Raw genomic sequence first — 14,196 nt, forward strand, 5'->3', positions numbered from 1 at the left:
AATATGTTCTTATCTTGCTTTCTTAAAGCTATTAAGTTAATGGTTTTCTAATTTACTGCAAATCAAGCTGTACAGTATAAATCACTTACTTGGGAGATACATTTTAGTTTTATCACTCTTTAGACTTTGAAGAAAATTTATCGGCTTAATGTTCATTAATTAATAATTTACTACACACAGAAAGTATGTACAAATCAGACTTACGTCTTTTATTGCCATTTGAAATAGAACATACTGAAACATAGTTAATCGCAACTACATAATATTTTGCATTCTACCAAGAGATGAAAATCTATTCATATCGTGATTAGATTGCCGATTGCCTCCAAATGGCTCACAAGCGTGGCAAACGCGAGCGGCCGAGGGCGGGCGGCGCATTACTTGCCGGTTTCCGCCCATTCGGCTGACAATTTCCCATTTCCCAGCGATTAGCCATTGAATCGAATGTTGATAAGCACCTGATAGAAATTCTATTCTACTTGTATGAACCAAGAACCAATATCAACTTCGAAATAAGAAAACTGTGCATGAAAACATTTCAATAATGAAAAATGTAAGCCCATGAAATGCATTTCTTCAAATCGGTTTAAAATAGATCCTCTTGTAAAATGAATAAAAATATAGCGACATCATATCAAAGTAAATACTCACCTTAAAGTGAAATTTATTTCCCGTCTCCTTATGGAAAAGCGAAGAGAAAATTTCATATCGGAAAAGTGGATAATCCTTTAGCCAGACTTCGTCATTGTGGTTGTTGTGCTTCTGAAATATTATGAAAGGTTCCCTCTTGATCGGAGAATAGTTTCCACATAATAACATGAATAGGAGGGGATAATAAATCACTTCTAATAAAAGTATTTCTTGGCTACCTTTGTGTGGGAAACGCAAAAAGTCAAAGAACTGAAAAGTGGTGAAAAATAGGGTGAAATATGGCGTGGTTATTGTGTCGGTTGAGGTTTTACTTTCTTTCGTTTCAATTCTTATTTCATACTTACTCGTACTTACTTTGAGTTGATTTCTCAAAAATGATATCACTTACTTACGTACCTATTCAAAGCTTGTAATAATCCTTAACTTATTCACTAACAGTACCTACCTACTCGTAGTTAACTGATCCATTTTTAGTATTTTTTTTAAATTAAGTTAATTATTATTCTTTTAAATTTTTTAAAACGTATGTGGTTAAGATGGATCCTTGTTTAATGGATGGCGACGCTTGATAGGAGGTATCCACTCGGTACAAGCGCACTACTACAGGTAAAAGAACTCTACCAAGGGGATTTCGAGTGCCTCTCCATGTCTAACAAAGTGAGCAGTTTTTAAGGACTAGCCCTTTGACAATGCATCTCTAGGTTTAATTAGGGAGTACACAGACCTGATTAATATCTAAATTTGAGTGCATATTGAGATATCGTATCTATCCTATCTTGGAATCTTTAATTGAAAACTAAAAAAAGACACTCGTGTTTCCTGTGTAAATTAGAAAGAAATCTTTTGTTATTTCGAATTTTAGGACAAATCACTAATTAATTTTAATAATTTGTATTAAAAATAAGATTTCAAATATTAAAATAAGAATATAACACCATAAATCGCCTTAGACGGCACACACTCATAATCCTGTGAAATTCCGCCTTTGAAGACCTTCCGATGTCTTCGTTGCCAATCCGGGTATTTGCAAGTTAAGTCTTGTCATTTGTAGGTTTTCTTCGGGAAACGAGGATATAGTATACTCTGATAAGTATAAATCTAATACATGTCTAAACATGTGCAGTTACTTGGAAACAACTAAGTTAATGTTTACGAGATAATGACTCAGATTTGTACATACTTATACCTGCGAATAGCGCAAAAATCGGCGGATCAACATAGCGAATAGAATTAAAAATGAGTATACTTACTGGGTATTATTAAAGTAACGGATAATGATATCGACTGTACCTTATTGAAAATCTAGTAGTCGAGACATTCATGACTAGAATAAGTAGATAAATAGATTGATATCGGTTAAGAATGGTAGAGTTCTGCACCGTTCAGAAAATATTTTCACCGTGCATTACAGACGAGTATGCGGTACGTAAATTGAATTCAGCTGTACAAGCATACACGCGTCTTACCTATGTATACCTACCTTTATTCCCTATGCATCTCAAACTGCATTGGAGCGGAGTGCTCGGTAGACGGTCGGTCGCACAAATCAATGTAATGTGCTGCACCCAACCAATCTCTCTCAGAGCCGTCTAGACTGCACGCTGAGCCAACCTTCGACTTAGATCGTAGCTTAATTAATAATATCAAACTGATCGGGCGGGCTTTCATGTACGAAATGCCGCGATGCCGTTTGGTTTATTTTCATTCCTCTATTTAGCTCGAAAGTTTTCTCTATCTGAGAGACCGGATACGTAGGTACCTATTCTGAGTCTAGCTAGACGCAAGTCATTTTATTATTTTGGTGACTTTATATAAAATAATTTACTTTTAACTACTTTGAGTATAGTCTAGGAATTTAATTAACCTAAGAATCAAAAAACATAAACGGCGTTGAAAATAAAAGGAGTCCATAAAACAAGTGAAAAGTGATAAACCAATCATTTACGAGTAATGTGTTGTGCTGAATATGCAGATAATTCTAATAAGTAGTCAGGGAAAGCCCTGTTTGTGGCCCTGTCTTGTATTTAATTAGTCTAATCTAAATATTGAAATTCAACCTGAAACTATTTTTGAGATTACTTAGTCGACATAATAGCGTCGCGAGTAGTTTAGTTCCTAGTTACAAGTCATATTCTAATTTTGGATGTAGATAAGCCTAGCCTTAATGATAAAAACACCAATATCAAATGAAAATGTTCTTCTCATTTTTTGTGTTTGATACACTGAACATTTATCATCATTACTAAGTATATGGTGTCTGTTCGCGAAGACACGAAATGAATAGAAACATTTCTACAAATCGTTACATTGGTGTATCATTGTAAGTAGAGTTATTTGTGTTGCAGAGGGATGAGCGACCTCCAGGGTCATACGGTGACTGAAGGGAGCGTTGCTAGGCAACGGCGACCGCTGTGCGGTGTTCCCTCCATTCATAAACGCAACAAATTCCTATATTTCAATCAAATTACTGAACAAACATCACTCTTATAGAACAGAACATCATCCTATTTTATAAAGTTGATTATTTTACCTTTCAAAAAATATTTGTTTGTTATTAATCACCTAACTTATGTTTATGTGGCGAATCGTCATCGATCACGTAGATGACTAATTATTTTTACATGTTAATGATAATTTTAATTATATCAATTTTTATTATAACTTTATTTTAAATGTTAAAATGGTATTAATTTACGATATCTCAGCGCCATCTAGTGAGTCATTATAGTAACATCACACATCAAAGCTCAAACATGCTGTGACAGATGTCGCTAGTAACGGAAACATAACACGTATTTCTACATTTATTCTTGAAAATAATAATCAATACTATTGTTTTTCATGTATTTTATTTTAATGCGTAAAAATGAATTTACATAAAATTCTAACAATAATAATAATCAAGTCAAGCAACGCCTATTTAATTTCTACATTAAAAGGCAGAGGTCACTGTATACAGAAAATAATATGGTTATATTTTATTTATTTTTTTCAATTTAAGTAATTTCATGGTAGATAGTATGTTTAATTTATTATTTTATTAAAATAAATACAATTTTTGATATCCAATATTTACTTTTTAAGTTGGTCAACAAATTCGCCAAAGATGTCATATGACGAGGTGGCCGAGTGGTTAAGGCGTTGGACTGCTAATCCAATGTGCTCTGCACGCGTGGGTTCGAATCCCATCCTCGTCGATTCTTTTTGGTTTCTTAAGAAAACAAACCTGTAACTATTTTTATGTAATTTCTATAAAAATAATATATTCTTCTAAACAAAGCCTCTCATTGACTATGAAAGTGGGATTTTTAATGGGAAGGTTATCAGTCTGCTAGATAGATCGACCGCTACAGACAATTTTCTCAAACACTACACAATACACAAGTATATTTAGGCTGGGTTGCACCATATTACTTTAACTTTAACAAACGTCAAAAATCTGTCAAACTCCATACAAAAAGCACCGGTATAGTTACCGTTACAGTTAGGTGGTGCAACTCAGCCTTAGTCATCAATATGAATAAAGTTAAATAGTTTGCGGACTCAAAAAGAATGATCTACCTTCATGAGTAGGTAAGTTCATATTTTGATACACAAGCTCAGAAACCTTTAATTTTACAGTTAACTTAAGTATAAATGCTGCAGATGGAAAGATTATTTTTTTGATAGTAACTAATTTAACCTACAAATATTTCGTAGCTATTTACTTAATGTAGAATAAAATGCGTCTACCTACGTCAATACGTGAAATAATAAGTAATACTCTAATTTATTTGTAGGTCATTAGAACTAGATCAACAAACTGAAAATGTTATATTCAAGTGACAAATCTCAATTTGGAATTATATCGTACACATTGGTTTTCCATAATCTGGCCCCTATCTCTGTAATCACTAGCGAAACCTGATATAGGCGAGATAACGCTTTGTATGTATGGTTATCATTGTTACGAATTTATCTAGACCTGTTTTTCATTATCTTATCCACCTGTAACTAGCACTTTCATGAGTCGCCTCAGTACTGGGCGCGCCCAAAGTCGATAGAGTTCTTTGTCTGATTGATATTCGTTAATCATTACAGTTTTTGGTGTGAAACTCATGGTAGTGTAATGGACATGTGATTTGGAAAAGTGTTTTCTGGAAAAAGTGGAACAGTGGTTTTGATTAACTGAGGACGTTTTTAATTGACACAGCATTAGGTAGGTCGCCTTTTGTTCAAGGTTTTTTGTAAACGGTAATTAGGACATAACTACCCAAGTGCACGATACTGATAACATTACTTTATGGTGATACATTTTGTAGGGGTGTGATATTGTAGAGGCCCAAGAGTGTGGATCGTGCTATGCTGGCTATGCTCGAAGTTTCTTTGATGGATAAAATTCGTAACGAGGTTATCTGACAGAGAACCAAAGTCATCGATATAAAGCACACAGAATTAGCGAGCTGAAATGACATTGTGCTCTATATCTGTCGTAGAACGATAACCGCTTGGGTGAATGAGATTTTTAATGGAGACCATATCTCGGTAACCGTCCTCTAGTTAGGCGAAGTCAGATCAATTAGCCGGACTGGGTAAAATTGAGCGTATTAGACGATTCCTATGTCCAGCACGCGGCACGCTGTGGACAACTATAGGCTGATAATAGGAAAGCCTTGTTATTTGTAAAATTATCATAGCGACGAACCATTGTTTTAATTTTCCACGTCGATAAGTATCGAGGTTTTGTGTCATCCTCAAAGAGACTACGAGTATAAGTTTGTTTAACTACTTATTTCTAATTCAAAGAAATTACTCATCACCCAAGAACGCCGTTTTTATCAAAAGATAAAAAGGTTATGAATACGAGTACGAAGCTAAAGCTTCCTTATAATAAAGTGCCAATAGAAAATGTATACTTAAACATAAATCCTTTATATTCTATCTACAGGGTGGCCAAAACAGTGAGGTCTAAAAGAAAAATTTAGATTTCTTACATAAAGGTGTGCCTAAATCACCCCCATGTATATTATACGATTGTGCTTAGTTTAGGAGATAGAGTTAATTTTGTGATATTTTAAAATTTTGTGACCTAGTAGGCTTTAAACATTTTTATCTTTTTTTCGGGGTGACTTTTCTCAAATTTCTTTTTTTCGACAGATTTGTTATTAATTGCAGATGTTTGAAAAAAATAACCACCTTCCTATCTTTGATTCAAGATACAAAAGTTTTGCTAGAAACATAAAAATTATGCTTTTATCAGAACACTATCAAATTTTCAACTTAAAAGTTTAAGTAAAAAAAAGAACTTCCATAGGTCCAAAACCATTTTAAAAACTGCGCCGTTTCCTGAACATTCATAATAATATAAAAAAACATGTACTTAATGGGCCACTATTTCCTGTAATCGGTCCACTAAAGTGGTAAGTCGGAGATTCCGTTACATGTTTTTGACTTTCTTAGAGTGAATTAATATTGGGAATCCTCTAAGTTTACATTACGTAGAACAGATTTAGAGCAGTAACTGGACAGAACATGTTTTTATTCTCAACGAGGAAGCTCTTGCCCTTCATCACACCTGGTGGAAACTGATGATTAGGCTGAAGGTGGAAGGGAACTTCAACTACAAAGGAACTATCTACCTCCAAATTCCGGAACACATTGTTATTTTAAGTAAGTTTTAAAGAACATAAACCAAATATCCCTCCTTCTTCTTCTCACTGTAGTAGGTATTTCAAGGGTAATAGTAAAATGTAACAAATGCCTCTGTCTTCAAGTGGTAAGAGGTAAGCTTCAGAGGTCCCGGGTTTGATTCCCAGTGGAGGTGAAATTTTCTGCTCGGTTTGGTTGGTGGTAGGGTTTGATCTAAGTCTGCCTGGCCTGCAACTCTATTTTCCTAAGTCTGTCACTATAACAATAATGTTAATAGCATTACTGTATTCCGGCATTTGGAGGTAGGAAGCCATAGTTCCTCTGTAGTTGATGTTCCCTTCCACCTTCAGCCTAATCATCAGTTTCCACCAGGTGTGATGAAGGGCAAGAGCTTCCTCGTTGAGAATAAAAACATGTTCTGTCCAGTTACTGCTCTAAATCTGTTCTACGTAATGTAAACTTAGAGGATTCCCAATATTAATTCACTCTAAGAAAGTCAAAAACATGTAACGGAATCTCCGACTTACCACTTTAGTGGACCGATTACAGGAAATAGTGGCCCATTAAGTACATGTTTTTTTGTATTATTATGAATGTTCAGGAAACGGCGCAGTTTTTAAAATGGTTTTGGACCTATGGAAGTTCTTTTTTTTACTTAAACTTTTAAGTTGAAAATTTGATAGTGTTCTGATAAAAGCATACTTATTATGTTTCTAGCAAAACTTTTGTATCTTGAATCAAAGATAGGAAGATGATTTTTTTTTCAAACATCTGCAATTAATAACAAATCTGTCGAAAAAAAGAAATCTGGAAAAAGTCAACCCAAAAAAAAGATAAAAATGTTTAAAGCCTACTAGGTCATAAAATTTTAAAATATCACAAAATTAACTCTATCTCCTAAACTAAGCACAATCGTATTATATACATGGGGGTGATTTAGGTACACCTTGATGTAAGGAATCTAAATTTTTCTTTTAGACCTCAGTGTTTTGGCCACCCTGTATACCGACATGAATAATATCGAAAGTAGAGCAAGTAAACACAATAAATTGGGCAACAGTCTACTTCCAATTCATATTCAAAGGCTGATAAGATTGGATTGGGGGAACCTATTTGCGCCCATACAAAGTATGTAGGTGGAGAGTTTAACGTGTTATTTATTTATTTATTTATTTTTTATTTAAAGACTTTATTGCACACACAACAATGTTCTGTACAAAAAGGCGAGCTTAATGCCATACGATTATTCTAAGCCTCAATATATTATTGTGGAATACCTACCTAGTTGATTGTAGGTATTATTTATTATTTGTGGCTATTTCTAACGGACTTAGAGGAACGACTTTACTACTTTGAAAACTATAATACTTACTTAATGCCTCTTAATGCAGTGAATTTACTCTCACATGATGTAGTTAATTACAAACTACCTAGTTGTCTGATCTCCTCTGAATGCAGGTACCTATCGTATGTACCTTTTCTTGATAGGTGATTGCTATCCTTGAATAAGCCATACAAGATAACGTAAACTTCAGATAACTAATAATTTTTAGAAAGTGATTCAACTTCCACAAACACAAACCGGATGTAAATTTTCAGTAGGTAGGTATCCAAAATTACTCTTTTAACAATGTATAGAGAAGTTTTCAGTATTCAGCCGCTCCCAGTTGCCGATAAAATCAATTAATCACGAATGCCATAAAGGTCTCGTCATCGACATTCTTATCGCTGTTATCGTCTCATTTTTATCCTAGTTTAACCTATCTAGGACATTGCAGAAACAACAGGTTTGATTATTTAATATTTTTTACAAAGTGTTGACGTGCAAAAGGTAGTGATAACTTCATAAATTTTGAAAATGAAAAGTTTACGCTACTTCCGATTTATAAGCAAACGGTAGCCGCCTGTTGGTCTCATGCACACCAAATGTGCAGAATTCGTTCATTGTTTATGGAGTGTAACTATCATTCATTGAATTTATTTATTGAATTATTTCATAATCGGCAACCAGGATTTGTGCAACTCTTGGTAGAGTCGTTTCTTTCCGTGACAGATAGAACCCATATGAGTGGTTCTACACGACTAAACCTTAAAAAAAAACTTTTTTAAAAAATTAAGTTCTAAATAAATGCTTTTCCGTTGCACAGATACACGATGCCTTGGGTTCCGGCATTGCTGTTGGTAGCCATCGCTACCGGTGCGCACGCGCAGTCGACGGGACAGACTAGCGTGGCGCCAGATCTGCGCGAATGCTACACAAACCCGTGGCTGCTGAACCGGAACAACCTACCTCCAACCACGATACAGACCCTCATTGACATCATCCGCCAGATTGAAGACAATCCTAATGTCAACGTTGATATGAGGACGATGGCCGCTTTGCTGCTACACACGTAATAACTGCTTTATTTCTTTTTCTCAAAAGCCTCGAACATAGGGCACTAGTATTGTTAACATTGTTTTAGCAAGCGTTGCATACCTTAAAACTTGTGCTCTAATGCAGATGAAGCTTTGATTGTACATTGAAGAAAGAGACTTTCCAAACTCCACAAAACATCCACAAATTAAAAAAAAAACTTTCCTCACATAAGTCGTGAACTTTCGTTACCATACTAACGTTAGCGAACTCTGTATTTCAGATACCGGCAAGATGGTATCGAGTACCACAGCAGAGACGGCGTTGCGTCCGCAAATGTGTTGCCTTTCTCTCCAACGTTCCACTCCTTCCACCGACACCGGTTGCTGCTGAGGATGATCCCTAGCAATCTGCAGGCATTGCCTAATAACACTCTTTCTGCCCCACTAAAGGTGTGATGTCTTAAGTTTTTAAGCAGTGGTCTACAATCCGCCAATCGTATAATTTGTGCAAAAAATTAAGCAAAACTTGAAGTGGCGGCGACTGTAAATAGAATTTAAAAAAGTGTTTTATTTACTGGTTTATAGTGTGCTCTTCACCACATGCTGTCTACCACTGTCGACGCTCGACTGCGTGGTGACGAAAGCAGCTGCGGCCAGCTCTCCCAATATCGAGCATTGAGAACTTCACGCTCAGTTCGGTCAGTTAAAGACGATGTCGAATTACTTGATGTGTCTAAGCTGTAAGTTAATTGTTTCCACGATAAGGCCTTGTTAAAATTTCAAGAAGACATTTTAATATTAGGAAATGTTTTTATGATACGATAAGAATTTTCTAAAACATATTTTCAGCAGAGGAAGAAATGGTCAGATGCGTCAGTATAATCCCAATGACGATGTGGAGTCCACAGGGTCTTTCGGACCCAAAAGAGCTCGCCAGTTAATGGGTGACAGTGCTTGTCCTATCCTGACCGGTGTAGTCAAGACCAAATGGGGCGATGTCTCCGTGGGCAACCTGATAGCGGGAATTGCCGCGGGCACTGAATCACAACAAGTCCCTATTACGGAACTTATCAGGGGCTCCACACTAAACTACCAAAATGTCCAAACAACTCTTACTTCAATTTTTCCAGCTACACTGTCAGGTATGTTTTAAATTAAAGTACCTACCTACTTTATAAAATTCAATGTACTCTATTACCTATACCTACGTAGTAGGATAACATACATAACTTCTCAGATTGTAATTAATAACGCACTACTTCGAATTCGCTACGCATACTTGAACTGTGTAAATAAACAAATGAAATATCCAGAAAGTACTAAGTCTGATTAGTTCCTGTCCGTTATTTCTTTGTTTAAAAACTACTAACTTCTAGATTATGACTAATGTAGAAATATTTTCCAGGTGATTTAGCTGAAGCTGTCTTGATTCAGGGGACACGGGGAAGCCAGATAATCTCTGTTGGCACTGCCGGCCATTGGAACAGCACTCAAGCACAAAGATTCTTTATGCTGAGTGAACGCTCGAATGTTGAAATGACAGACCCCGAGATTCGTGGCGGCATAGACGGTTTTGTTCTAGGAAACAGTTCAGCTGAAGGTCTGAGAATTTACAGTTCCTTGAGATTGTCACAGTTGCTTGATATGTACTTTGCACCCAGGGTAAGCTACCGTCAAATAGATTTTTTACATAATTCAATATTGTTACTTCTCCGCATTCTACAGTAGCTGATTACACGGTCTCATCTACTTGATGAAAGCTAATAAATAACATCATGATCAGATATATGAAGGTTTTTCCTCAACATCAAAAAGTAACAATTACGTCTTATTCCTCTTTTCAGAACGGGTTTTTCAATACAAACTTAAGAGCCTGTAACCGCCGGAATCTAAGTCTCACTCACATCAATAATGATGCCTTAGCAAGCGAGACAAGAGCATTTACGGCCGCTTTAGATTCGATCATGCCCCTGGAAGGAACTTTAACTGGCGGCCTCGAAGGCCTTGTACAGAGTGCTATCACAAACTATCAAACCTACACTTGTGAGTTAGAAATTAATTTGATTTAAATACTTATGTAACTAATCCAACCTTTACGTAAAGTGTGTTTCTGTGTTACTTTATCAACTCATATTTTATTTACAGCAAATACTATGAACGATCTAAACTGCATCATCACTGAGGCTACATCTCCAGATTTCCGACTAAGAACCAACTTATACATCGTTCTTGACTCATCTTGGCCGTACAATACTATATATCCTGCTATCTCATACCTACTGGAAGCCATCGAAGTGAACAAATATGGATCAAGTGTAACATTGCTCAGTGCAGCTGATGGACGTGTTCTTATAAACCAAACATTGTCGCAGTCAGAATTCCATTTATTATACAATGCGACTACTCATCAGAGCTGTAAGTTCAAACAGTTCACGGGTTTTCCTAAACCATATTATTTATCACTCATACATCAATATTACTTCTAAATTAGGCTGGTACCTACTTTGAACCTTCTTAAATTTTGTTTCAGTTCCTACTGGTGTGAATCTGGAAACCAGTCTGCCAAATATACGCCAACTATTGTTGGACACTCTTCGCAATGAAAGTAGTTCTAACTTCGTTGGTGGAAACTCTTCGGTGTTATTGTATTTACTTAACTCCGGCACTATTCAAAATAACGACAATGTTTGGGAACAGGCTCGTTTACTTAGAGAAGGCGTCCCAGGTAACCGCACTTATTAACTCGTTCAATACCTACATTCTGTAACAATGAATTACCTACTTTACTTAACTTTTCAAGGAGACGATACTAAGCTTTAATTTATTTCAGATACAAGGCTTGTTTTTGGAACTTCTTCAAATCAAGTAGAAAATCTATCTAATTTGGTCCGTGACCCCCAAAACGATGTAATAACTCTAACCCTCACATCAACTGGCACCCAAGTTGACACTACTATGTCCCAAGTGTTGTCTACTATTCAAATGAGTAAGTGTGTTTACATTTTATTATGAGACTAGTAATTTTTGGCTTTATAAAGCTTAGCCTGTAAGCAAGCAAAATAAGTTTCATCCTGATATTTAGGCCAAATAAAGGCCAACTTACAAACTTCTAAGTTAGTGTGGGTTAAATACAGATGCTTAATTTCTATTTTGTACTTAGTTAAGTAGTTATATTATGTCATTATTTTTACAGCGGGGAGAAGAGTTGTAAACCCTCTTTGTGGAGCCAATTTTGCGGCAGGATCTTCGGGTGTGAGACAGTTTGACGATTCTGTGGAAGCCGGCTTTATCAACTTTTACAGAGTCAGCCCAAATTACTTCTACCTTAATAATGACAACGCAAGAGTTCGCGTTTCTTTCGGCACAGCTGGAGTTGTACAAGGCAGTCTTACTGTGTGCCACTCACGTTCTGTTATTTTACCAAGGTAAGAAACTTAATTTACAAAGTGCTTTAATCATAGAAAAAATATAAAAGTAGAATGCAGTTTTGTTTTAATTGAAACATACACGTAAAGTAATAAAGTTGCAAGACTTGAGCCTGAAAGAGTCAAATACTTAATCTGAATGATAATGTTATCTAAAAAATATGACATTTGAAGATGAAAGTTCTACCTTAATCTCCATTATTAAAGTTCTACGGTCGAATAATAAGACGTCGTGTACCTACTCGTAGAGAGCAGGACTTGGGTGTACCGTACGTACCTAAGTAGTAAAATTCGAACGACTTTTCCAGACAAAATTCAACATTAGAACCTGACGCCAGTGCAATTACTTGCCAGAACGTTGTAACAGCCACCAACGTGGATATGAGTCTACAGAACGCATGTAATGGTTTTTCGACCATAGGCGCTTGTCCGCCGCTCTACTTCTCTGTACAAGCCAACGCAGTTGGGGAAACTACTACAGCTACCTGCACAGGTATGTATAAAAAGTGTATAATTAATTATTTATTATTATTAACTAAGTACTTCTTACTTTTAATAGTTTTTAGCTCATTACATATTTACATACTTTCTTTAAAAGATAAAGTAGCTAAAACGGTGTATAAAGGCCAAAACCTTAAGGTTAACACTTAATTAAAAACACTTAACCTACCTTATTGGTGGTTGTACTTGTGTGGTTAGTATGTACAATACTATTTTCTTTTCAGATGTAAATGTTTGCCGATTCCCAAACAGCATCCGGTATCAAATCGAGGTGGATGGACTGGGTTGCTTCAGTAACGCAACCAACCTTTTATCCAGTGTATTTTTCGTTTTGTTTGGATTAATCCTAAATATAGTCAGAAGCCTATAGTTTACATCGAAAAACACTGTAATAAGTTTTTTTAGTTAATAGATCTAGATTAAAATTTGCCTTTAGGATGACAAATATTTACTTACTTTTTATTACGAGTATAACCGATGCCATCGATCGATGTAATTAAATTAACCCATTTAGACCGATAATTATTTTTGTAGTAAAGTTGTGTAATATTTATTTACTATTCTTAAGCTGAAGACGATAAATAAGTTAAAAAAATGTTGAGACATGTCACAGGGTACTGCTTTTATACCACCGCAACAAAATGTTACTGAAATAAGTTAATTCATTGATAAATACAATATTTTTTTACCAATAAATAATTCAAAAGACTTCGATATTTTTATTGATCACTTGCATAAATGCCATATCAACTCGGAAGAAAATCGAAAATTCCAGTTATTTTCTTCGTTCCTAGACGCGCCATTGAATGGAGATCATGCAACTTTTGTTTTTTTTTTTATGGCTTCGTGCAGTTTGCACATATTAGCCAGAGTTTATTCATTATTTGAAACCTGACAGAAACTTGAAAATAAAACTTTATACACGACGCTTCACTTTCCCGCCAAGAAATCACTTGAAGCTGTTCAACTGTTCAAACATTACTAAATACATATTCCATAGGCAAAAAAAGCGGAGCACCATTAGAAACACTTTGTGGCAAGGCTCAAAGAACTAGATCCCACAGTCGTAAAAACCAAATAGATAAAAAAGTTGTCTGTGGTTATCTGTCATTAACGTCATTTAACATTTTGCTGTCAGTGTCAGTCGAACGTCAAAATAAGTAAATAAACTTAATTCTTGTTGTTTTCTTCTTTTTTAATTAAAATTTAATAATACATTTTATCATTTAAAATGTCTGGTGAAGATTGCGATGCCCTAGACCGTGGTGATAATGATGGACAAAAATCTGATAAGATGTTTACTCTCAAGAAATGGAATGCTGTTGCAATGTGGAGCTGGGATGTAGAATGCGATACTTGTGCAATTTGTCGCGTCCAAGTAATGGGTAAGTTTACCAGAATATTTTCTCGACCGTTAACTAACTAAAGCATACTTACTTTAATTCACACCGATACGTTTTTCGCTAAAAACAGAAATACTTTGTGGGTCCGTGGCCTACCTTCATCATTAGGTCTGTCAGTTCAACCACTTCTTTGGAGTAATTTCATCATTAAATAATATTCTTTTGTAGTTGCAAATTTATCTGACTGAACGCTGTAGCGTCATATACCTATATTCATAACCATAAAACTT

At 35.5% G+C, this 14,196-nt stretch overlaps 2 protein-coding genes and 1 non-coding gene across 7 annotated transcripts in view; all 3 read left to right on the forward strand.

Moving 5' to 3' along the window:
* The first annotated feature begins 3,766 nt into the window (after positions 1-3,766).
* On the forward strand, positions 3,767-3,848 carry Trnas-gcu (transfer RNA serine (anticodon GCU)). The gene has a single exon. It is a non-coding gene; the product is annotated as a tRNA-Ser (tRNA).
* Positions 3,849-4,648: 800 nt separating this feature from the next.
* On the forward strand, positions 4,649-13,272 carry LOC135071214 (uncharacterized). 5 transcript variants are annotated; one of them, XM_063964992.1, is made up of 13 exons: positions 4,649-4,849; positions 8,427-8,672; positions 8,919-9,087; positions 9,223-9,377; positions 9,487-9,779; positions 10,043-10,299; positions 10,482-10,680; positions 10,783-11,052; positions 11,168-11,362; positions 11,468-11,623; positions 11,831-12,062; positions 12,371-12,555; positions 12,788-13,272. In XM_063964992.1, exons 2-13 carry the CDS (start codon positions 8,434-8,436, stop codon positions 12,931-12,933), a joined length of 2,496 nt encoding a protein of 831 aa, XP_063821062.1. In that variant the 5' UTR covers positions 4,649-4,849; positions 8,427-8,433; the 3' UTR covers positions 12,934-13,272. The 5 variants fall into 5 exon arrangements, with proteins under 5 accessions (XP_063821062.1, XP_063821079.1, XP_063821085.1 ...); XM_063965009.1 differs by having other exon boundaries at positions 9,490-9,779; XM_063965015.1 differs by having other exon boundaries at positions 9,223-9,335.
* Positions 13,273-13,700: 428 nt separating this feature from the next.
* Positions 13,701-14,196, forward strand: part of LOC135071328 (RING-box protein 2) — a 47,212-nt gene continuing 46,716 nt past the window's right edge. The window contains exon 1 of the mRNA XM_063965124.1: positions 13,701-13,948. Coding sequence (XP_063821194.1) covers positions 13,795-13,948 — 154 coding nt within the window. The 5' untranslated portion in view covers positions 13,701-13,794. The remainder of the gene's footprint in view (positions 13,949-14,196) is intronic.

The sequence above is a fragment of the Ostrinia nubilalis genome, chromosome 1 (assembly GCF_963855985.1).
Source record: "Ostrinia nubilalis chromosome 1, ilOstNubi1.1, whole genome shotgun sequence".
In the NCBI taxonomy this organism is placed as follows: Eukaryota; Metazoa; Arthropoda; class Insecta; order Lepidoptera; family Crambidae; genus Ostrinia; species Ostrinia nubilalis.